General features: G+C 44.3%; 1 protein-coding gene across 5 annotated transcripts in view; it reads right to left on the minus strand.

The window, feature by feature from the left end:
- LOC142050708 (phospholipid-transporting ATPase ID-like) overlaps positions 1–23,374 on the minus strand; it is an 89,139-nt gene that overhangs the window by 43,523 nt on the left and 22,242 nt on the right. For all 5 annotated transcript variants that reach the window (XM_075079734.1, XM_075079737.1, XM_075079736.1 and 2 more), the window contains exons 3-6: positions 13,423–13,481; positions 3,696–3,809; positions 1,398–1,496; positions 398–459 (exon numbers count right to left, since the gene is read on the minus strand). In XM_075079734.1, coding sequence (XP_074935835.1) covers positions 398–459; positions 1,398–1,496; positions 3,696–3,809; positions 13,423–13,481 — 334 coding nt within the window. The remainder of the gene's footprint in view (positions 1–397; positions 460–1,397; positions 1,497–3,695; positions 3,810–13,422; positions 13,482–23,374) is intronic.

The following is a 23,374-nucleotide window of genomic DNA, read 5'->3' on the forward strand; positions in this document are numbered from 1 at the left end:
AGAAATAAATGCTATTAGCATAAATAGACATGGGAAGATAGCCTTGCTTGTCACTTCTAGGATAAGAAGTGAAATAATGCAATACTTTCAATGTGTCACTTACTTAAACATATATATCCAGGAACAGAAAGAGTTTACTTTTTATCAGTTCAAGGTCACGGCCATAGTGTCTGCAGTGATTGTGGTACTGTGTCTTGGGTTCATTAATCAGACACACAGTCCAGAACTGCATGGTCAACTAATAGCATAAAAGACAGTTCAGTTTTAACTTGTTTAGTGATGCTTGGGAACCACATAGAAAAAAAAAAATCTCATTACTAATAAAATGCTTTTCCAAGTCAAAATTACAGCAAAAGACTGTACAAAAAAATGTTAAAAAAAAAAAAAAAGGACTTACATGCCATTGATCAGGACCTGGACTGGGCGATTGTTGACGTGTTTGTCACTTTTGTGTCGATTCTGAAAATTTGATCAGTATGTTAAAAGGCATATCCAGGAAACCAAGCACACAAGAGCTGTAGGCAGTTCATTAATATTTTAGGCTTTCACTCAGGTGGCTGAATGTGTCAGGCAGATTAGGGCCACAACTGAGTCATTGTCAAGCCCATGTTTACACTAGTAACACAGGGCATAACAGCAACAGGCAACACGGGTCTTGCTTTTGGAGGGAAGAAGGAGGAGGGAGCCTTATATGTCACTTAGCACAGTCCTGGCTCAAGTGGTGTTGGTCCTGCCTGTCAGGTTTGTAAACTAAGCACCCAGAGAAATCCTTTCCTCTGTTCTGATACAGAAAGCGGCCACAGATGTTCTGGCATTGCTCTCTGGGAAACCATCCCTGCCATCTCTCCCCTGCCTACTTGGAAAGTTGCACCGAGTCTCCATAGCGCATCAAAATAATTTAATAACAAGAGAAATCGGATGCTAAACTCAGCTCTAATGTCACCCCGTGAAGTCAACGGGACTTTGACCATTAGCTCTGATGGGAGCAAACTTCAGCCGAAGCTGCGCAAGTTTGAAAAATCATGCACAGGTGGTATGCTTACTTCCTACATTGCAGCTAGACGGCAAAGGATGAGTTCTTTAAAGTGGAAGCCTAAGCATAAACTTCTGTGCATGTGTCCAGACGTATCTATCAGTGACCACTCTTTCAACCATGCTGAGCAGTTTCAGATAATGTCAGTGGAGCTGCTGGGCTGCTCAGCAATTTGGAAATTCTAGCTCCTTTTTAGGTAATGAACCATAGATTTGGGGATCTAGTCTCAGACTCTATCTTGATCACAGACCCATTCTCCAACTGCCTGCCACTGGCTGTGTTTATTTCAAGTGGTTTTCTTTAGTCATTGTGCTGAAGCATCACAGGCAAACTCCAAAGTACGGGTCAACAATACAGATCTTACAAAATCATCAATGGCATCCTTGACTCCTGATACAGCCAGCACCAGCACTAGGGGCACCACTGTTGTAAACCAGGCCAGCGAGGAAATCTGAGGAATCAACTGTAGGAAGAAAAGATCTGAGTTAGAGAAATTTCCTGCCAGTTCAGCAAACAGATGGAAACAAAACACTGTTTTCTGTGGAAGCTGCAGATAACCTTTTTCTATGATATCTGAATACAGAATAAAGACAGAAATGCAGCTCTGTCACTTATGTGTGACCCCACAAAGGTGGAACAGCCAGGGAACCACACTTTGCTTACAAAACAAGCTGTGATTTAGGATATAAACATGGAGCTGTCAGGAAGTGCAGTGGGTTGCTCTTTCTTGTTGTTTGTAACATTAGGATTTTCTGCCTCCAGTGGATTTCTCTGGAGGCACTGACATGGGCAAGCCTGCTGTGAAGGACCCAGAGCTATCTGGGCAAGGCTTGCTATGCAGAGCCTTCAAATGCTTATCTTTCTTGTTTCAGTAACTCTTCACATTTTGCTGAAGAAAACTCCATATCAATAAAAAACACACAGTTGTTTCCAGGGCTGACCTTGCTCTTCCAAGATCAACAGAGCCATTTTTGTTTCCTACATTTTTAATAGTGAGAGGACCCAAGAGTTGAAGGCGACTCTGTCATGCCTTCAATGACGCAGAGATGGACATCTTACCCCAGCATAGTTCTCCCCTTTCTTTAGAACAGCAGCAATGATGATGGAAGCAGTATGATACCAGCATCACTGTGTCCATCAGGCTGGATTTGGGAAGCGTCAGCTCCATGTGCATTGTAAAGTTGACAGATCCTACAGGCACCACCAAATCCAGCCAGGAGGAATGATGTTTAGAGGCCAGCACATCCCTGCTCAGCTGTGGAGGCTGCAGAGACACATAACTGCTACCTCCTCCCCTAACTGGGAATATGTGTGTCCTACTAGGCTGTGCAGAGGAGTGGGGAGGCCAAGACCCATAGCCTAGTCATTGCATCCACTCCTGATGCAGGAAGAGATACTCCCAGTGTTACTGGGATGAAGTGAGTGGGCAGAAGAGGTCAATATCTGAGTGGAGGAATATATAAACGTGAAAGACTAATAGCTGCCCTCTTTAGCCTACCTTGATGCAGGTAGCAGAAAAAGCAGTATGCTTTTATATAGTGTCTCTCCTAGATGGTTCAGCAAAAGACACAGCGAAATAGTTTGAGGAAAACAGTCTGAAATACTGTAAATTGGATAGACAAGCAGCTAGAGTGCAGCACAAGAACAGGAACAGTGCTGTCAGCTCAGCTGGAAAGGCACTTTCACTAGTTTTTTGAAAAATATATGTGGGCTGAAATTTCTCATATTCATTCCCTATAAATAAACAAAGAAGGTAGTATGGAGTTTGCTTAACAAAATTTTGCCTATGCTTTTTTGAGCTGAGATTGATAAAAAGCACTTGAAAAAGGTAATTTTGAAAACTTGTGTGCACTGAAATGGTCCAATATAGAATATCATACTTGAAACATAATCAGAATTATACCCTTTTTTTTGATAATGTGTATTCCAGTAAGACTCAGCAACAACAGATTACACTGTATTTATCCATATTCTAGCAAAGTGCAAAGGGACAGAAATCCTGGTATCAATTTCTCCAGTGTGTTCAGCTTTCAGACAGAGTAGCATTACCAAACGCGATGGGCAAAGTGCAACCCAATGCCATTATAAGCCACAGGGTTCAATAGTGTTGCCAGTGTCCGACATGCTCCGTATTAGACACCTTCCTCACTGTGCTGAGCAGGGAGAAGCTTTATGCAAACTAGCTCCAACCTTGAGCCTTCCTGATGTTAACTCCTTCCTTTCCAGGGAAACAGTACAGGTTACAAATATGTTCCTCTTCTTGCTGTTTCCTTTGAGACTGCCAATAGAATTTGCCTTTAAACCTATGGATAAGAGACAACTTCCTTTTGTACTAAAGGAGGAATAAGTAATGCAGATCCGAGGACAGCCAGGAGCACTCAGTTGTAGACACAAAGGGGTAGTAGGATAGGGCATGAAAAAGGTACACAGTTTGTTCAAAACTTTAATTAAATTTTTTCTTTATTTAGTTGAAACCCTCGTATCTGAAGGTAAGAGAGGAAATTGCTTTTTTCCTGCCCTACTTTCTACCTAGATTAATATTTTACTAAGATGCTAATTCATAACAAGGATATAGCTTGCACTTTATTACAACTATGAACACATAGGCTGGCTTTGATAACAGACAATGCAATCTGCTAGAAACAGCGCAATGAATTCATACCTGCAAAATCAGCAAGAAAAGAAAGTAAGCATTGGCTATTCGCTGAAACTGTTCAAACAAGTTGAGAGGCAGGAAAGTGAAGAAGTTGTATTTTGATGTTTTAATTGAATTGTTCTGTAGGAAAAAAAGGAAAACAAATAGGATTGGTAAAACAGGAAACAAAATTACAGCACAACCCATTTCAACTGTGTTTTTACTTGCTTATATTTAGCAATAGCATTGTTTCCAACAGCAGCTCAAAAAACATTTCCTTTTCCCTCACACAATCATGCCAAGCCTGAATAAACAGACGGAATTCCTCTCAGAATTGGTGAAAACATGATGCTCAGTTTATGCCAGTGCAACTGCAGGTAGATACAGGTACATGTAGTTGCTCAGAAAGATGCATCTTTCCTACTTACACAATGCACAAATAGAATTAAAAACCATTAATAGAACACAATAATTTTGCTGGCAGTGCCTACAAAGCAGTGTTAGAAAACATGCACTAGGTCAATTATCTTGTCTGAGACTTTGAAGCGCCATTCGGTTGAACAGCCCCGTAAGAGCTATAGGTCCTCCCAGGAGCAGAACATGACATGATTATTTTCAGCTGATTCAGCATCCTCTCAACTTAGGAGCCTGGAGAGGTGGCTTGTTTCTATTCCACAAAGATAGTCTGAATGCGGTGTTGTGCAAACAGCCACTAATACAAGAACTCCCCGTTTCACTAAGCAAGTTGCAGTTTTGTTCCCTATTTCCAGTTTCCTTTTCTAATTTCTGAGAGCCCCTGCAGCCACAAGCAATGGCTGCTCCCCAATCTGACTTCTTCAAAAAGAGAAAGACCCAAGCTCGAGATCACAGAACTGGGTATTTTCTTCCCCAAAGATCAGAGCACTCTGGTCCAATTCTTGCCACCTGATAGACAGGCTCAACCCATCATACTGAGCCCACCAGCTTGGGCTGTCCCTTCATCTTTCAGGTGTGCTAGACTTTCTTTTTATATGAAGCATATTAAGCACACATCCATTTTAGGCATTTACTGGATTTTGATTGCTATGCCCAGACACAAAGTACAGCAACTTTCTCCAGCATTAACTTTATGTTTTATCGCTTGCACAAGCCAATGAATAATCCTTTAAAAGAGCAGGGATGGAAATGCCCTTCATGGAAGAGCTAGCCAAATCCTCCTGTTGATTGCACTACAGCAAGAAAAGATATTTATCAGTGATCATCATATAAACAATATTGCCTGTCTCCTGGCATCATGTAACCATCTCCGGGTGTGGTTAACTCTGTCTGTAATCTAAATGTCATGACACAAAGTTACATTTGGTTTGTTTCAAAGTTCTTCATCATAGGATATGTGCTGCACGCAGGCTCCACAGACACTGCTAAAACAGAAGCAATGGGATAGCAGCATCCTCTACAAGCCAAACATACAGAGAACTAAATTGCTTGCAAGTCTGTGTCCACCAGACACACAGTCTGGCAGATTTTTTAATAAAAACTGGATCTAAAGGTGCTCCCTGCCCACTAATCTGAAGAAAAATATCACAGCCACTTACTTAAAAAAAGAGAAGTCAGTAGCTACAGGAAAAACTAAGTACAGGGCACCCGACCTTTGTGCGTCAACAGATTTCAGAGGGTCACATACAACATGGGAAAAACTACTCAGTAAACACTCACATAAGGTTTAAGATCTTTGCCTGCAAAAATCTCAGAGGGGGATAAGAAAAGAATGGGAGTGGTTTATTTCAATTCCTGTCTTCTATTTCTGTCTGTTAATTATGTCAGGAAAGCCACTGGATGAACCAGTGCCATTAATTTTGTTTCCTGTTGCCATTAGGCATGGTAAAAACCCCAGACATAACAGCTTCCAAATGCTTAGCTGCACAAATCTGCACATCCAATATTTTTTGTCTATAGTAGTTCAGGATCATTGTTTGACACACACTGTGTTTTGGGACACTTGGACACTACAGACCTCAGGGTAAGGACAGGGAGTATTATAGTGGATCTTTTACTTATTTGAGAATCTATAATTAAAACTAAGCATCAGAAAAAAAGAAGTTCTCATAATCACCATGAAGATTTCTAATTCAACAACTAACTTGTTCATGGGCCTCAGGGGCTAAGGGAATATCAATATTAAATGATAAAAACAAACTAGGGAAAACTTCAGCCTTTCCAGTTCAAAGCTCTGCATTCCCACATCACAGATACAGTTGAAGTTCTGTGTAAGATACCATTTATGTTTTCATGCAATACTCCAGGGCTGCATGCTTTGACAGCTCAGGCTCTCGGCTGACTGCAGAGAAATCTCAGTTGGCCTCTGCTCTTGATCTTATCCTGCTCCGTGATGCTTAACACCATCACACCCTGGCACTCCTTTAGAGCTGCACCAGAACCTGACTCTGGGGTGGGAGGGGTACTGTGGGAACCTGCAGCACCGCAGTGTGTTAAACAGTCCATATGCAGCCATCATTTTATAAGCAATGCCTCTAAGACTGATCTGCCTTAGCTCCCCCATGCTTTGCCTTCAGTGAGAGAGACTCCCATGTGAGAAACGTGATGGAGGGGAAATATCTTTGAAGGAGCAATTAAGTATTAAGAGGCCTTACAGGAAATTCTGCTTCTCCCATAGGTTTATAAAAATCAAACACCTAAGAAAAGCAGCTCTATAGGCCACGCACAAAGATGGGAATCGGGAGCTTTACACTTACTCCAAGATCTGCCTTAGACTTCTGGTTGACCATGGACAGCCCCTGCATGCGCCTGTGTCCTAAATGAATAGGCTCGAGAGTGGTTACCCACTGTCAGCCTCAAGCTCTCCAGATGCGAAGCTTGACACAAGAGCAACGTTGTCTGTGGGTGACGGATTATTCTCATCTGCTCTTTTCAGGGGCTAGATTCACACCTTCTGGAGGTGTGACTCCACTGAAATGCTGTCCCTAAGAATAGTGCTCATCGCGCCACAGTTACACAAGTCCAGATCTGGTGTATGAGCTGTTACTTTGGGGGTGTTTTCAGAAGCCCGCCTGTGACGTCCAACTGCGGGCAAACACTCAGCAGATGGCTCCTACCTTTGTTCACTGAGCAAACAAATCATCTCCTCGCCATAAAACTCACTGAAAGGAAGAGACACTGCTGCTTTTGTGGCTAGATTACAGGGGCTAAAAGGCGATACCCAGAAAAGTCAGGGTATGGCAGGATATTGGCCATCTGAATTTATCCCCCTGGCTCAGTGACATGTTAGTTTCTAGCAGCTGGACAACCTGTCCCAAAGCAAAGTTTAGTAAAACCTTGGCAATCCCACAGGGAGGTGTTGCGCCATGACACCTGGCAACTTCACTGGTACCTGAGTAGCAGAAAGCACAGACTGAGAGGCAGAAATGGCTTTCACAAGTGCTTTGATAAAGCCTTGCAAGGAGGTGGAGGGAGCGCAATGCAATGGCACTTTAACTGCAGCAGTGCAATTTGAAAGCACGCAGATGCCATATGCAGAAATGTAATGATAGGGCTGTGAATGTGCTCAAGGACATATTTAATAAACTCACATAACAGGGCATGTGGTGCCACAGAGGCTTTATTTTCATAGGGAGTACAGAATAGTCAGACTAGATGAGTTTTAAGCCTACCAAGTTCACTGCCTTATTCCTGACAGTTGGCAGGAGCCCCAACTCAACAGAAGAATGAGAAAGGCCAACAGGATGCTGATGGGGTTCATATAGTCCCTGTAAAAATATCCTCTTGACTCCCAGAAGTAAAAGACTGGCCAAAGACCAGAAATAAAATCTATATCAAACCCACAATCATCTTTCATATTTTTTCTTCTTTTCTTCTTCTTTTTTCTTCTTTTTAACAGCTTTGGGAATTTCTTACATATGTAACCCCTCGACCCCCTCTTGGCAGCAGTAGTGAAGTGAGTTCCAGCATCCCATCACACATTGGGTATTCCAGGAAAATCTCTAGGAAAATGTGGTCACTGGTTGTGTTTTCCTATGCTGTTCTTTCTGCTTGGTGTCATCCCGTTACAGAACAGTTAATCATCACTGTGGCGAGTGTCCTCATCATGGTGATGCAGAGGAAGAGATGGAGGCAGAAGGAGGTGGCATGGTTTGACAACCTCACATCACCACTCACAGACAGACCAAGTACAGAATCTAAAGATCTTCTCTCTTAGTCATCTCCTTCACCTACACTGCCTTCTCCTGCTGCACAGCTCTGTACCTGAAGCTGCTGCCAGGCAGGGAGGAGAAGTGAAGGGGAGGGCAGAGCACTGCCACGCAGTGCAGAGGAGGCAAACTCCAAACCACCATACCCTGTTCATTAAGGTCTCACAAAACCCGAGTCCCAACCAGTACGGTAGGATTTTCATCTTCATGAGGTTTAAGCTAAAGAGGAAGCATGGAGGACTTGGTCCAAAGGAGTCTATGGACTTCCAAATGTCTGGCACAGCTCAAGGTTCCTGTGCTTGTCAGGGCCCTAATATGCCTTAAGGGCCTTGACCTCACCTGGCATCTCCAGCCACAACTCTTATCCAGGGCTCAGGAGCTCACTTAAGCCCAGCCATGAGCCTTCAGTCCTCACCTGAGCTGCATTGTAAGAATACCAGTCTCTAGCCTGACATCTGTCCTAGTTTCCCAGGTGGACCTATCCAGCTTTGCCTCCTGGATGGACCTTGGACCTATGGTGTAGTCTTTTCTTCAGCCCTGTCTCTCACCGGTCCTGAATGGGCTCCCTAGATGGACCCTGGACCTCACCTTGTTTGGGATGGCCAGGATGGCCCCCATTACATCCTGCCCTCTCCCTCATGACCAGATGCTGCAGGATTGTACTCTGGTCAGTGAGGGCATTGCCTGCACTGGGGTCACCCTCAGCTCCCAGCTTGTCCCGTCTTGTAAGGCAGCCCTGCTCTGGCTGCTCCCTGAGAGTGCCTCAGCTGGTCTTCAGATGAATCCAGCTAAGACCTTCCTAAATGCAGAAGGAGCAGTGCAGGTTGATGCTGTAGCTATTCCTTTCAGGGGCTACTCAGACCACTTTTCACATGATCAGACAACAAGCCCTTCAAGCCTGAGGGTGACAAACATTGGGAAACGCACATTGAGACAGGAAGAGAGGTTAGATGTTGCCACCATCCTCACCACACTGACAAGATCTTTGGAGACAACCCACCAGGCATCCTTGTCAGATCGAAGCATACAAGTGGAGGAGGTGGAGCAGAGTCTGAGCCCACCACCAGAGCTCCTCGCTCTCAGATTAAATTTCAGCGAGGTAAGAACCCAGCTGATGATCTAGGCCACTACAATATATATTTGCCATAGGAAGTTATATACATCAATCCTATTTCACTAAAGAATTCATCCGGTGACCAGGGAGAACAAAAGTAGAGTCCAAGCAGCCCCCTCACTGCTGGTCCTGAAGAAAGGATGCTGGTTTGACCCTAGATGAAATTTGCCATTGACTCATGGGTCCTGCATTTCCTCTTCTATTGTTTGAAAGCCAATTTCAAAGTTGTTTTCACAGCCCTTCATGACGTCCCAGTGCAGCTGTGCTAAATTCCAATGTGAAAGCAAAGAAATAAAAGTGAATTGGAATCAGAACAAACATTAAAAGCCTTCAGAAGATATTTTCTTCTCCAGAGTGTTGATAGAGAGCCCATCATGGTGGACCCACACAGTGCATTCCCCTCTGCAGCTGTGCTGGGGACAGTACAGCCAGATTCAATTGTCTCAGATAAGAACCTTGATTAAAGCCCTTAAATCTTGCTGAACCACACCTGGTATCCTGCTTTTCACTTTATTTCAGTCTTTACACAGACAAATCTCTTACTAAAGTCAGGAAGGATCTTCCTGTCAGCAGTGTGAATAAACACGGGAATAGGACTTGACTTTCATTTTTACTGACCTGTATTGAGTCCATTTTTGTGCTGCACTAAGAGCCTCTGCATGCCACTCATTCACACTTGGTTTCTGAGTCATTCCTAACTAATTTTGTGAGCTGGTGGGTAGTACATACCTTCACACTCAACCTTTCCAGTTAACTGCACACAATTTTGTTTAAAGTTTATTTTCTAAGCTACTGTGTTCTTGCTGTGCAGGATAAGGCCAAGGATGTCTGGGGTTGCACCAGTCTGAGAGTCCTAGTGTCAGCTTCAGTCTTCACGCTAAGACCAAATAAATTCTGACCTACCCAAGCACTGCCACTGCTTGAAGATGCTGCCCTTAACCACAGGCACCTCCTATAATTTAATCACAGCAAAAATGATCAGAAGACATGTAAAAGGCTTCTTCAGATAGGACACACTTCTCTTGTCCCCCTCTCTGTACTGCCTCTGTTCACACAGATGAAGGAGACCATGCCAGTGTTGCAGCCCACTGCATGACACATGCCTACAGGGCACATTCAGTTCTTCCTCTGAAGCTGTCCCTTGGCCTCACCTTGAGGCCTCTGTATTAAGGACTAACTCAGCTAAAGAAGATTCGTGGCTGGAGCAGTGTGGCAGGGAAACTCTGCAACTTGGCCTTTTGTGTACTTTCTGATGAGCTCTGGGAGGAACTTTGCCCTCTGAAGTCTCCTGCAAGACCAGGTGTGGTGGATCTGGACATGCCCTTGCACGCATTGGCAGACACAGCTTTCCATGGTGCAGCATCAGGTTCCTGCAAAGCTAGTTTGCGTGTATTTGGGAGTCTTGCTTCATACCAGGAGGGCCAGCTTTCAGCAGCTGCCAGAGCTGATGTCAGACTCCACACACAATGGAGTTTTCAAGTCTTTCTTAGCTCCTCTCTTCTTCCTTCACAGATACCCTGTAGACTTTGCACTGGGAAGGGACAATAACCACCAGCTATTGAGGGACAACACACCCACCTCTGATTGTACATTCCCATTTCCCTGTTCTCAGTGAGACTAAACAAGGACAAAGCATCTCTGTACCTTTGATCTATGCCTAAATAATAGAAACTCTTTTAGTGAAAGGCTTGAACCTTCACACCAGCTGTGACATACAGCCCGTCCACAGCAGAAAGGCAATACACTATGCCTCTGTTTGCATTTCCCTTTCTTTTCCTTACTGGCCTTTCTCACAACTGCCTCACCCTAAAGAAACATTTACTGCCTCTCCTAGCTTTGTTAGAAGAACCTGTTCTATAGGTTTTATGGCTAACACAGCCTTAAGTTACCAAGTAAAGTAAACCTCTCTCCTGTGGCTTTCACTGTCTAAAATACTTTCTAAGCTTTGTTATGTTGGTGGGTTTTTTCCAGTTTCTGCCCAGTGTCCCTTTTATCTGGCTGGAAGAGCTATTGTTGCAACCTTCCTTGTGCCTCGAGAGAAGACCTCGCTGTAGGACCCAGACCTGGAGGACAGCTTATTCTCCTGGATCTATAAAGACTCAAATCACCATGTGGCTGCCCATGTACACCAATGTTCATGTCCTAGGGAGCTGGGCACCACAATGAAGCATAGACAGTTCAAACGCTTCTGTTTTTTGCTTGTACGCAGGTCAATTTAAATACATGAGGGTGGGGAGATGTGTTGAGGGAGGACTGTGGCTGCAGGAGACACAAATTACTCTGTCCAGAAAACATCAGCATGCTGAAAGACAGCTAAGCCTAATAGCTGATGTGCCTGAGCACTCTAGGGCAGGCTCTGGCATTTGGACAGCTTTGGTCCCCCTCGACCACACCCTAGCGCTTAGCAGTGCAACCTCACTGTGTTCAGACAAATCTGAACATGAGGACGGGGTCCAGATTTGACCCTTGCCATGAACTACAGGGAGTGGAAGAACTAACTTTCAGGAGCATCATGCATATGTTGATGGGAGGGTACCAGAAGACTGTCTCCTATTTTGGCAACTCCAGTTGCACCCACCAATCTATAGCATGGAATCTGAAGTAGCTTATGAGCAAGGTTAGTCCTTTTCATATACCATGGTAATCTGGGTTTAATTAAACTTTTGCAAGGACTTATTGGAAATAAGCAGCCCAGAACATGATGTGCAGCCCTGTACAGTTAGGGCAGTGCTTGTATCACCTCTTAAAGTCTGTTAGTACCTCACCACCCACTCACCACTTCAAGGCTTGGCTCTTTCTGTACAGTTTTCTAGATTTCTTAAGCCACAGTCTACACCGGACTCCAGAAATCTTGAGCCACAGCTGACTAAAATGAGGGGTAAGATTACTGAAACTCACTGCCAAGTTTTAACAGATTATATTGAGCTGGCTTTTTGGCTGCCTCCACTTTCACACTTAATCAATAGACCGTCATGGAAACCCTCCAGACCTCTCCTTAATTTTGGTTATTTGCAAATCCTTGGACATGTAAGAAATCAGCTGGGAAGCAGTGACACGCAAAGTCAGCCTTATGACTGGCTTTTCACAGAAACAGGCTCAGAACCAGAGGAGCTGCTTGTTCTTTCTACCCTGACATCATTGTACATCTCCCTCCTGCTTCCCTGCCCCACTGCTGCATGTACTCTACATTGCAATCATTCAATAAAAGATCCCAAATCTGTACGTAGTGGCAATACCCACGCCAGTACTCTAATGGCGGGTTCTGTGCAAATCAAATGTGCTTTCCCAGTCTCAGATCACCAGGCTTGATAAGACATTCATGCTGCACAGTGCTTTATATATACTAACTACAAAGCATTTCATATTCAGGACACACGCGGCAGCTCTGTACTGCGGAAGTCTGTGTTGGTTAGTTCATGGATAAAAGGTGACCACTGAAAATCATCCAGTTCATGTTGCCAACCGATCAGCTACATTAAGATCTTTAGCCAAAACTCTTGGCAAGGCAGACTTTCTATCTTATAAGAAATTACAGTGATCTGAAATTTTGAGTTTTTCCAGTTCTTACCAAGAAAGTACTTGTGATGTTCCTAAACCAGAACATGATTCAAAGGAGTTCCTGAGTAAAACTGAAGGATGAATTTAATCACTGGAATTCAGATATGCAGAGGGCAAAAATCCACAAAATTAATTTCTACCAGTTGGTAGCTGCAAACACTTTGAGAGAAGGCAGCTTCAGGATCACCTCAAGGAGGAGATGACCCTGCAGCCAGGCAGTACAGGTCTAGCAGCTGAGCTAACTGTCCTCTGCACGCACTGTCAGCAAATGGTCCACAAGCTGTGGAAATCAAGCTGGCAAAGGAGCTGCCTGGCACCATAGCCTGGCAGACCTATGTCACAGTGAGCCCATGTCATGATGCTCCTTGGAGTCACAGATTTCATGGCACAATGTGAACCTAAGTAGGCTGTTAAGGAGCTGGAAATAAAGTTGGCAGGAAGCCAAAAAGGACAGATTCAAAACCTTCCTGCCAGAGAGGATCTCACTGCAAAGGCTGAGGAACTGACACATTTCCTTTCATGTTTTACTTTAAATGGAGACACATTTCCAACAGAAAACTCCCTGCAGGTTCCTTTATTGAAAGACCTTGGACCCTGATTGTGCAAGCACTTTGAGTCACAAATAATTTTCTGGAAGTGTGTAAAGTCACTATGTTATGCTTTTCCAGCATTCGATCTCCTTCAGCTGCCCATTTCCAGGACTGACTCCAAAGGCACTGCTTCCTATGGTTGACTCAGCAATGAACCATCTCTGATGGTTCATCTGGTACATGTTTGCCTTGTTTACAGAGACATAGGTAGCATGCAGTCATGTCACCCAACAACATTCAAGACATGAAGCAGACACAGCAACATCTGTAACTACATCTGCATGAAATGACATATGCTGGTTACTTACAGCATATTCAAACTGCAGATTAAAATCCCGGTTGTTTGCTTGAAGTTGTCTCTCTTCCTCTGTAAAGAAGAGGAAACACATCAGACATGCTTGAAGGTAAGCAGAGTCAATACAGATATCAATGAAACATCAGAAAACATGAGCAAAGCTGATAAAAGGTAATGTCACTGGAAATCTCTGCCCTGGGCTAACTGCCCCACGTCTTGGAACTGCAGAGGCTGGTGACTCCAATAGAGAAGCACTGTAGACAGGTACCTGTGCTGGTTTTGGCTGAGAAGGGGTTAATTCTCCCCACCGCGGGGGGGCGGCTGCCCTTCCAGCTTCCCGCGCTCTGCCGCGTGGCGGGGGTGGGGGGCTGGGAGGGGCGGGGCCGTGGCGGGGGCGGCTGGCCCCGGCTGGCCAATGGCAGGTTCATTCCGTACCACGTGACACCGTGACCAGTACGTTAAGGGGGGGCAGTGGCGGCTGGGGGAGGGGCGGCGCGTGGTGAGCGGCTGCGGCGTGCGGGGTTTGTTTTGGCGGTTCGTTCCCCCCCCCCCCCCCCCCCCCCCGGGGCTTTGCGCCTCTCGTTGTTCTCCTTTACATTGCGTTTCTGTTGTTGTTGCTTTTAATTCTAATTATTAAACTGTTCTTATCCCGACCCACGAGCATTACCCTTCTGATTCTCTCCCCCATCTACCGGTGGGGCAGTGAGCGAGCGGCTGTGTGGGGCCGAGCTGCCGGCTAAACCGCGACAGAACCATAGCACTCCAAGCCCATACTCCAAGTCTCCTCTGCCCACAACCCACTGCAATGCCAGCACTGGTTTTATAGGCTGTTCACCTTCTCCTGAGCAAGAATCACCACGTAACCAGTGGTTCTCATTGTCCTGCCCTGCTCCATCTCTTCCCCTTGAAGCCTCTGGGGCTGTTATGAGCCTACTGTTAGCGCCCTTCCTCCAGGACAAGTGCATCTCCTAGCATCATCCCACAGATGGAACATCATCACCATAGCTATCATGAAATCAAAAACTACTGGAAGGGATTTCAAAAGGTCATCATCTCTGTTCTCTATCTCAAGATAGGGTCATGCCTGTCATTCCCAATAAATGTCCTAGGAAGTTCCAGTGATGGCTGTTCTTCAGCCTGCCTATTCCAGGACCACAGTGTCCTTCCCCTGAAGTAGGCTTTTTTCCCATTATCTGACATAAAACTCATTACTTCAGTTTAAACAAATTATATCTTCTCCTGGGATGGTCAATGCTCGTCTGCTCCCCCTCAGTTCCTTGTTCTACTTGCCAAGGATGCAGAGCACAGATGAGTTCATTATATATTGGAGGCTGTTATGCCTTACTGTAGTCTTTTCTTCCCAAGGGTAAGCAACTCCAGTTTCTTCAGTCGCTTCTTATGGGTCAGTCTGTCAGAAGTATCATCACTCTTGCTGCTCTCAAATGGGTTTCCCAGCTCGTTCATCTCATTCTGGATGTGCAGTAGCCGAAGTGGGCCATAGTTTGCAGCTGAGGTCTTATCAAAGCTGACCAGAGCACAAGGCACACTCCATCTCTCTTGCAGACAATGCATATTTGACATAAGAATTCACCTAGAAGTAATTTAAAGTAATATCCTTATGCATGACTGGCGTGCAGCTGACGGCATTCCAGAATATATGATCCATTTTGGCAGATCCTTTCTGGCAGAGCCAATGCCTCATCAGGCAATGCAAACCTTTCATTTGTCCTTGCTGAACTGCATCCAAGTTTTTTCAGACTATTTCTCCAACTAGTCAATTCTAAGCCCATCCTTCAGTGGGCTTGTACCTCCTGCCAGCATGGTGCCATTCGCAGAGTTACTGTGTTCTTTATTCTGCCAGCCAAGATGTAGAAGGAAATATTGAATACAGGACCCAGGTTATATCCCTGATGAATCTCTCAAGTTCCATAATCAGTCATTGATAACTACTGTCAGTGTATTGTTTCCTGAAAAGTCTGGCACTCACAGTATGGTGATTATATCTCGAGCATGTATCTCCAGTTTACTTGTGAAAATGCCATAAGTGACAGTCAAGATATATGACAGCTACCTAAGGTTTTTCACTAGCCCTCTGGCAACCACTAAAACAGAATTAATTTAGGCTTGATGCAGTTTTTCAGGACTGCTGACTGTTAATCATCTTTTCCCCACACACACACTTCTAGTTACTTTGAAGTGGTTCATTTGATTGTTTCAACCTTTACCTGAGAAGTGAAGCCAATATATCTATAATCGCTCAGCTTTTCTTTTTCCTTCTTTCAAGATAGATGCTATGCTTGCTTTTTTCCTGGTCTTCTGAACTTTACCTGTTTGTGCACCAGAAACTCTCAAAGGCAGCATTGCTCCAGGCCATGCTCTATCTTACCTAGCCAACCCATTCCCTCTCTATTCCAGCCCGAAACCGTCCCTCTTCTCCTCTCTTTCTGGAAACTATTACATTAGATGTCTAAAGAAAAAAAAAAGCAAACCCAGATTTCTTAGCGTTATTTGCTAGGCTTTTTTCACTGAGTACCAGGCATAAACCATCTTTGATCTCCCTCTTACTAGAAGGGTTACAGAAGCCCAGAGATCCCAACACTTACACAACAAATTTGATTGCCCTTTATGCCCTCAGGAGCTTTTTCTTGCTTTAAGCCTTTGCCACACAGTTTGGCCTGGATAAAAGAAGCCAGTTTGCACCTTCTAGAGGCATCCTTCCTCTGCATGAAGTGAATAAGGACCTTGTGATCTTGACATTTCACTCATCCTTCTGAGCCTTTCCCTGAAAAATTATAACCTATACCTCTGCCCTTAATATCAGTTATTTAAAGAAACGACAACTCTGCTTAATTCTCCCTCCACCCCAAGCTTCCTTTCCGTGAGATCTCAGTTACTAGTTCTTCGTATTTACTGAAGATTTCCTTCTTGAAGTCCATTTTAAACACTTTGATATTGTCACTTTTCCCTAAGTATCATACCGTCATTTCATAATTATTCCTGTTTACACTCCTTCCTGCTTTCACAGGACCAGCCAGCTCCTCCCTGTTGGAGGGAATCAGTTCTGGAACAGCCTCCTCTCTAGCTCCAAAAAATTACCCACTTCACACCAAAGCACTGTGCCAGCTGAACAGGTCGTGTCCCCCTACGCTCCTCTCCAACTCTGCCTCTGCATAGCTAGAATTCTTCATTTACCACCATGCCCTGTCTCTAAGAAAACTAATATTTTTTTCACAGAAGACTGCCCTTCTTGGTTTTCTATGCCTGTGTTCTTTACCCTTGTAGCATTACTCAAAGATCTGTGATTTGTTCATCTCTTTCTTCACACTGGATCTCAGACCATACAGACATACAAGAAAAATCTCTGTTAGCCTTCCAGAACAAGCTTTACTCTTTTCTATTAATATTCCAGCCTCATGAGCTATCTCAGCACGTGTTTATTACACCTATTAAATGATGTGTTAGGTCATCTAGTTCTTCCTGTTTATTCACTCTTGCATTAGCAAGCATCTAAGTTATTCAGTGAACTGCTATCCTTCCTCCTTTCCCTCCAATAACCCTATAAATAACACAGCATTCCTAATTTTTAAGCCCTTTTTCAGATCACCATTTCTTCTGTCTCTGTCTGTGGTCTGTTCTCATCAAGCCTCCTGATTATTAATGTAAAGCTATGTTAGCAGGTAAATGTGCTTTCGTCAGGCACATCTGGTTGTGTCAGGCATTTCTGAATCAGCTCCTATCTGCTCTGACTGGCTGATTCAGACCAACCAGAGAGGCTTCATTCAAGACCCTCATAGTGCTTAATCCTTCACTTTTTGTCCTCGGACACATTTTTCTGAGCTTTCACAATGGGGAGAACAATGTACAGAGAGATCAGAGTAACTTGTCTGGTGCCCCAGAGGGAAACAGAAGCAGAGCTCAAAAGGTCCAGGCTTTCAGAGCTTCCACTATTGTGTTATGTGTCCCTTCAGGAATTTTCCTGAGAGCAACCAGTATTATCAAAGCAGACGAAAGATAAAGCTATTTGTTAAAAACAGAACTTCCCAACACTTGCATGTTTCCTCCCATACAGTAAGTGCTACTCTTATCCCCTCCCCAGGGGCTCCAAGTCTACTCCTGGAATAAATGTCACAGCAAAGATAAACAGCTTTAATGTAAATAGGAATAGATGACAAAGCTTCAAAACCTACTGGGCTACAGAAGCACGCTCACAGAGCCCATGCTTGTCCTGGGAAGGGGAAGTGGCAGGCAGGGGCAGAGCTGTTCGCACGCACCACACTTACGTGGAGCAGCGCAAGGAAGCCAAAGACCTGCAGCAACCCTGAAAGGAAAGGCTGAACAGTCGCAGGGGACAACCTTGTCCATGCTTCTCACAGCCAGCAGGTCTGCCCAGCTGCCTCGCCAGAAGGAGCTACAGAAATGCATAATGGACAGAGAGGCAAGAAGACATCCAGAACTGCTCATCTGGGCTATTATTTGGTACCTGTTCCCTCGCCAGCACATGAGACACAGGGCACACAGCAGAGCCTTGGGGTGACACAGCAGCTTCTGAGAGGCTCTAAACTCCTCGGTGACTTTCTGTTTTTCATAGGCAGGGCAGCCCTCAGGGGGACTGCACACAGAAACATAAATCCAAGAGCTGCTGGCAGCAGCTGGACATGCCATGAACTCCTTTGCTCTTCCCAGGGCTCACTGGGGTAGTGAGGGGCCATCCCCCTTCCTCAGCCTGCCCCCAGGTTCTGTGCAGCCAGGGAAGAGGCACTTGATATGTGCATTTGAATTCAAGGATCTCAAATGCTCCTAGAAAGCAACCACATGTGTATCTGCTGCATTGAGAAAAGGAGCCTGGCTTGTCACCACGGTGAAAGGTGCACCCTGCAAGGAAAATGCCTTTTGTATGAGATGCACAAATAGCTGCAAACAGCTTAGGGATGGCACAGAAACATGATGCAGTGGGAAGAGAAACAGAGCAATAACTGAAACTCACTCAAGGCATTGCCCTCCTGTGCCTGATCATATGGTACCTGAGGGCAAGTTTTCTAGGACAATCCATTTCAAAAGGCCCCAAATAGCTATGAACCTGGTTCAAACTAAATGTAAAGTCTCTGGCCTGCAGTAGTCATCCATCCCTCTTAGAGGCTGTTACTCTAAAGGCCAAAATATGAGGCTAATTTCTAGTGGCAAGATTTTAATTTTCTTTACTGGATAACAGCCAATACCTCTGGGTAAAGCAATAACAACCACAATGAACTGCAAAGGGTGCCTCATCCAACAACATCAGCAAGCAGAACTTCCTGTCCTCTGGCTATACGAAAGGAGAACCACCACTGACCACATGCACAGGGCAACACTGCCTCAGTGGTTTTATTTTTACCAGCAGAGGCCAAGGAGGTTCTATTGCTGTGCCTTCTAAACCAGTAGTTCTCAACTATCATAGACCAGACAACTCGTCTTTGTTTCTGGAACTGTTTGGACTGAAATAAAGACTCTTGCATGATCACAGTAAACAAAAAGTTAGGGAAAGTCAAGCATTACACCAGCTTCACCTGGAAACCACAGCTCAGGGTATTTTGGCTGTAGATCCAAGCATGCATGTCTTATCATGCCCTGTTGATTCTGAAAGCATTGAGGAAAATGGGAGGGGAAAGCTGAAGGGCTATCAGATGAGAAGTTTTTTCATTTCTTTAAGCTTTTTTTTATCTCTAAGCAAGTCAAACTTTCTGCTTCTGCAATCTGCAAACACAAATCACTGGAAAGAAGGAATGGGATTTGTGCTCCAACTTATCATTTCACTGCCACTGAAAACTATTTCAAATTATTCATCAGTGGAAACACAGCGTACATAAATATGGCTTAGTGCCCAGTTCTTGGTCTAACCACTGAGACCAAGTCACTGGGAAAGTGGCTGCTTTCTCAGGCAGACAGATTTAGGAGCTAAACCACAGAATAACATCTGTATTTAATAAAATTAAATCTATGCCAAAACTCATCTGTAAATGTAACTAGCCACCCCACCAGCCTTCTCCATTTAGGACTGCTGCATGGAAAAGTCCTGCAAAAGGTTAAATTCAAGAGCTGGTCAGACAGCCTGGAAATTGGTTTCTGGTTTGTGCTAAGGAGTATGTGCCAAAAGCAGTGCTTCCAACTGGCTGTTGGAAAAGTTTTGTAGATATTAGGTCTTGTGGCTCCAAGAAACAGGAGGTTAAGGTCTGCTTGGTTTTGCCAAGTCATATACAAACTAGGGCCTGATACCTCATGCATGAAAGGAACACAGCCCAATTAGGGGAGTGCCGGCATAACTAAGCCTGACAACAGAACAGAGACAGCATAAACGCTGTAAAAATAATGATCTGTACTCCACCCTTTAAACAAGCGACCTCAGGAGCATGAACGCTGCCCTGGACCAGCCACACAGAGTGGCATCCAGGAGCTGGGCTCATCTCCCCAGCTTCCCTTGCAGAGAAGCTCTTAGCAAAGCTGTTAACCTTACCGATACCAAGTTGTGAAAGCTGTAACACAGTTACTCTGCTCCCCAGGGCACATTTCTGACCTTCCTAAGCCTGTCCTTCAGGCAGCAGTGATGCAGGTCTCCCCTGCAACAGGCTATAAGCAGTCTCAGAAGACCTCTACCAGTCACAGCAAGTTTTTTGCTTCAAATCTCACAATGTACCTCTTCTGCTCTGTTCCATCTTCCCGTCTACTTTGTTGGCCCTACTTTTGGGTGCCTCATCATGACCGTGTGACCCAGCTTCTAGTATCACCTGTCAGCAACGGCACAAGTGCCACCTCACATCCAGCACACCAGAGATCACCCATCTCTTCACAGGCAAGAGAAATCCTAGCCCTTATTTCTGCTCTTTGCTGGACTGCTACTCTGTGTACACAAGCACCAAAACTGTCATGATGCCTTGGTACCTTTATCCTTCCCCCAGAAAAGAGAATTACAGTGTCCATTGAGAGGCAGCTCAAGGGCAAGTCATTGTCTGTCACATTGACAATCTGTTTAGTCAAACAAAACAGCTGCTTCTAGGGAGGTTATTATACAACCTATTAGACAAAATCTTTCACATTAAAGCAATATATGCTCCTTTTTGCATCATGAGAGATGAAGGAACCATGTAACAAGTTTTTTGATTTGCAGGCACTGTACTGGGGCAGAGTCCCTACTGTTGGGTTAGAGAGGACAGGGTTATATTTTATAGCAGTGATATCATAGGATTTCACATTCACAATACAGCAGTGCCTTGCTGTGAACAGAGCTGCACTGAGTGAACTCTACCCAAAAGCAAAGCCAGGGATCTTTACCCAACAAGCTCAACATTTAATATGGATCAGAGGATACATGGGTGAAGGGAAGAACCATATAACAGGTCTGAGGCTCACATTGGTTAAATATCTACATTTCACAGCCAGTCTGGAACACAGACAAAAGCTGAACCCTCATTACCTGAATGTCAACCTAATGCTGTAACCTGCCTGGTGCTGGCATGCCAGCTGCTCTGCAGCACGAAACCAAAGCCCATCCCTGCCCTGAACCACAGCCAGAGCCTGGTAGGGTGCAGTGGGCATGGCTGGGGCAGGAGGAGTGGTGAGAACACGGTGGGATGGAAACAGGGAAGGGGAAGGTCACAGTCAAGCCCTGCTCTGAGCAGGAACATGCCCAGCTGCCTGGCAAACAAATGTGGTTTTTTTTTATTATTGGCTCAGAGGAGGGGCTCTCCAGTGTTCCATGTTACAAAACTGCACATTTTTGTTGTCTGGGTGCCCTTTCCTTTACAGAGCCTCTCTGGCTGCTGTGGCTGGAGAGGATGTATGCTGGCAATCACAGGCATTTTCATCTCTGAAATGCTCTAGCTTGTACTGAGAGTGAGGTATTTAATTTAAAAAAGACTTGTGGCAAGACTATTCAGATCCATCACCATAAATGGGTTTAGCCCTGTTCCCTCCTGCCTGTTCCTCCATTGTTATATAAAGATCTTCTTTATCATGTCTTTTTACCTTGAAAGAACAGGAATCCTCCTTCCTCCTGAAGAAATTAAATGCAAGAAATACACTTCTGTGGTCAGGGATTGTGTCTTTTGTGCAAGTACTGAGCACAGCCTCCTGCTAGCACTAAAAAAACACTACATGGCAACTGGAATTTCCCACACAGGTGAAACATTTCATATGTCCCTGGTATTAATGCAAAATTATTTTTTTTCTGACATCCCTAACAGAGGGCCCACTAGGAGATGCACTGACATACCTCCATTTACATAGAACAGATACAAGGTCTGAAACCAAAAATCTTGAGGGTGAACTGGAATTATTTCTGTCTCAGGTCTGGTAAAATTTTTATATGAAGATAAAGTTCAATATTAGGTCCTGCCCTTTTCTAAAAGCAATATTTAATATTATCACCATAAGGAGCGAGAAAACAAGAAAAGAGAGCTCCAAAGGATGCCTCAGATTTGCCCAGCATGTACGACACTCATGGTCACACAACAGTCTTGGGACAAGGGCCTGGAAGAAGTGCTAGATAACCTTAAATCAGAAAATATTCCTTTTTAGGTTATTCTGGGAGGGGACAGAGGCTGCCTCATCTCTCTTTTTCCCCATCTCCTGCAATAACACCAGTTCTGGTTTTCCTTTGCTTTCTCCTCCCAGTGATGTCTCACCCACGTACCTTGGCTCTGGACAATGTTTGGGGGCTCACCACATCTCACAAATGCCTTGCAACAGATTATTTCTCAGGAAGCATCTACCTCTTTTCATGTTTGTTTTCAGTCCACTTCAGAACAAAAGTATACATTTTTCAAAAGTATTAGCAGTAGAAATTCTGTCTCTTCTTTATTTTGGAAAAGCGTAATTGTGAAAATTTTATTTTTTCATATTTCTTTAGAATTTTATATCTCTTTGTATCCTGGTTTTTGTAATAGTAGTTCACAATATTTTGACAAATATCAGCATGCCAAATAAAGGAGCTGAAATAGTAATTTTTCTTTATTTTCATTTTTATTTTAAAAACTAGCCTGACAGTGATTGGCTGGCACATACAATTTCCTTTCCTAGAAAACAGTATCTCCTAGACATGCTGGTAATGCCACAGCTTGACACAATTGCACATGTTGTTAATAACAGCGATACACAGTGATAGGAAGTGATGTAAAAATCATAAAAATAAATACAGCCCTGAAACAAACTTTGAGAAGGTTTTCAATTTACAGTTATTTTCCTCATGGGAAACTATGTAAAAATAAATATATTTTTCATCCTCAATGTCTGTTGTGGTAAGACGTTTCCTATCAGATCTTAACAGGAGTCTGAAAAGGCAGCCATGCTTTATGTCCGTAGGGCCAGTCTTGGGCTGCCTTCTCTCTAGGCACCTGCTCACCCCTGCCAACTGGAGGGGTTGCAGCTGCCCTAGAGAGCAGCATGTCCCTAGCAGCAAGAAGAAAAAGCCAGTGGAGCTTTCCATAAGCCCTGGCTCAATTTATATCCTCCTTCTTTGTCTCAGAGTGCCCTAGGCAGGGCTTATGGAGAAGAAGCTACAGAAATGACTGCTCTTGCCATCAACTGGAAGCACACACCTTGGGATAAGTTTATTTGTGTAGATGAGCTCTCCCTGTTCCCTATTTCTGTTTGTTTCATAGATAGTACTTGACCATCCTTGAAGTACGAAGCTCCAATGAGCAGAGATATTCCACATTTATCAGCCGTCACCAAGGCATGGTCCTTATCTATTCCCAAACACTCCATGAACAAAAGTGTCCCTGTTCCTCTCTGTTTTGTCAATGTAGGTTAAACTCAGTGTAAAAGATCTCAGACATCTTTTTCACAGAAACACTACTGCTGCTTATCTAAGAGATGTAAGAATTAAAGACAAAAGTCAAGGAAAAGCTTTTTTAGCTTCCTAATATGGAAGCTCCTCATTCCCTTATCACCCCAGCTTCCCTCACCCTGCTCTGAACCTCCTCCAGTTTGAATTC

This window comes from Phalacrocorax aristotelis, chromosome Z (genome assembly GCF_949628215.1).
Source record: "Phalacrocorax aristotelis chromosome Z, bGulAri2.1, whole genome shotgun sequence".
Taxonomy (NCBI): domain Eukaryota; kingdom Metazoa; phylum Chordata; class Aves; order Suliformes; family Phalacrocoracidae; genus Phalacrocorax; species Phalacrocorax aristotelis.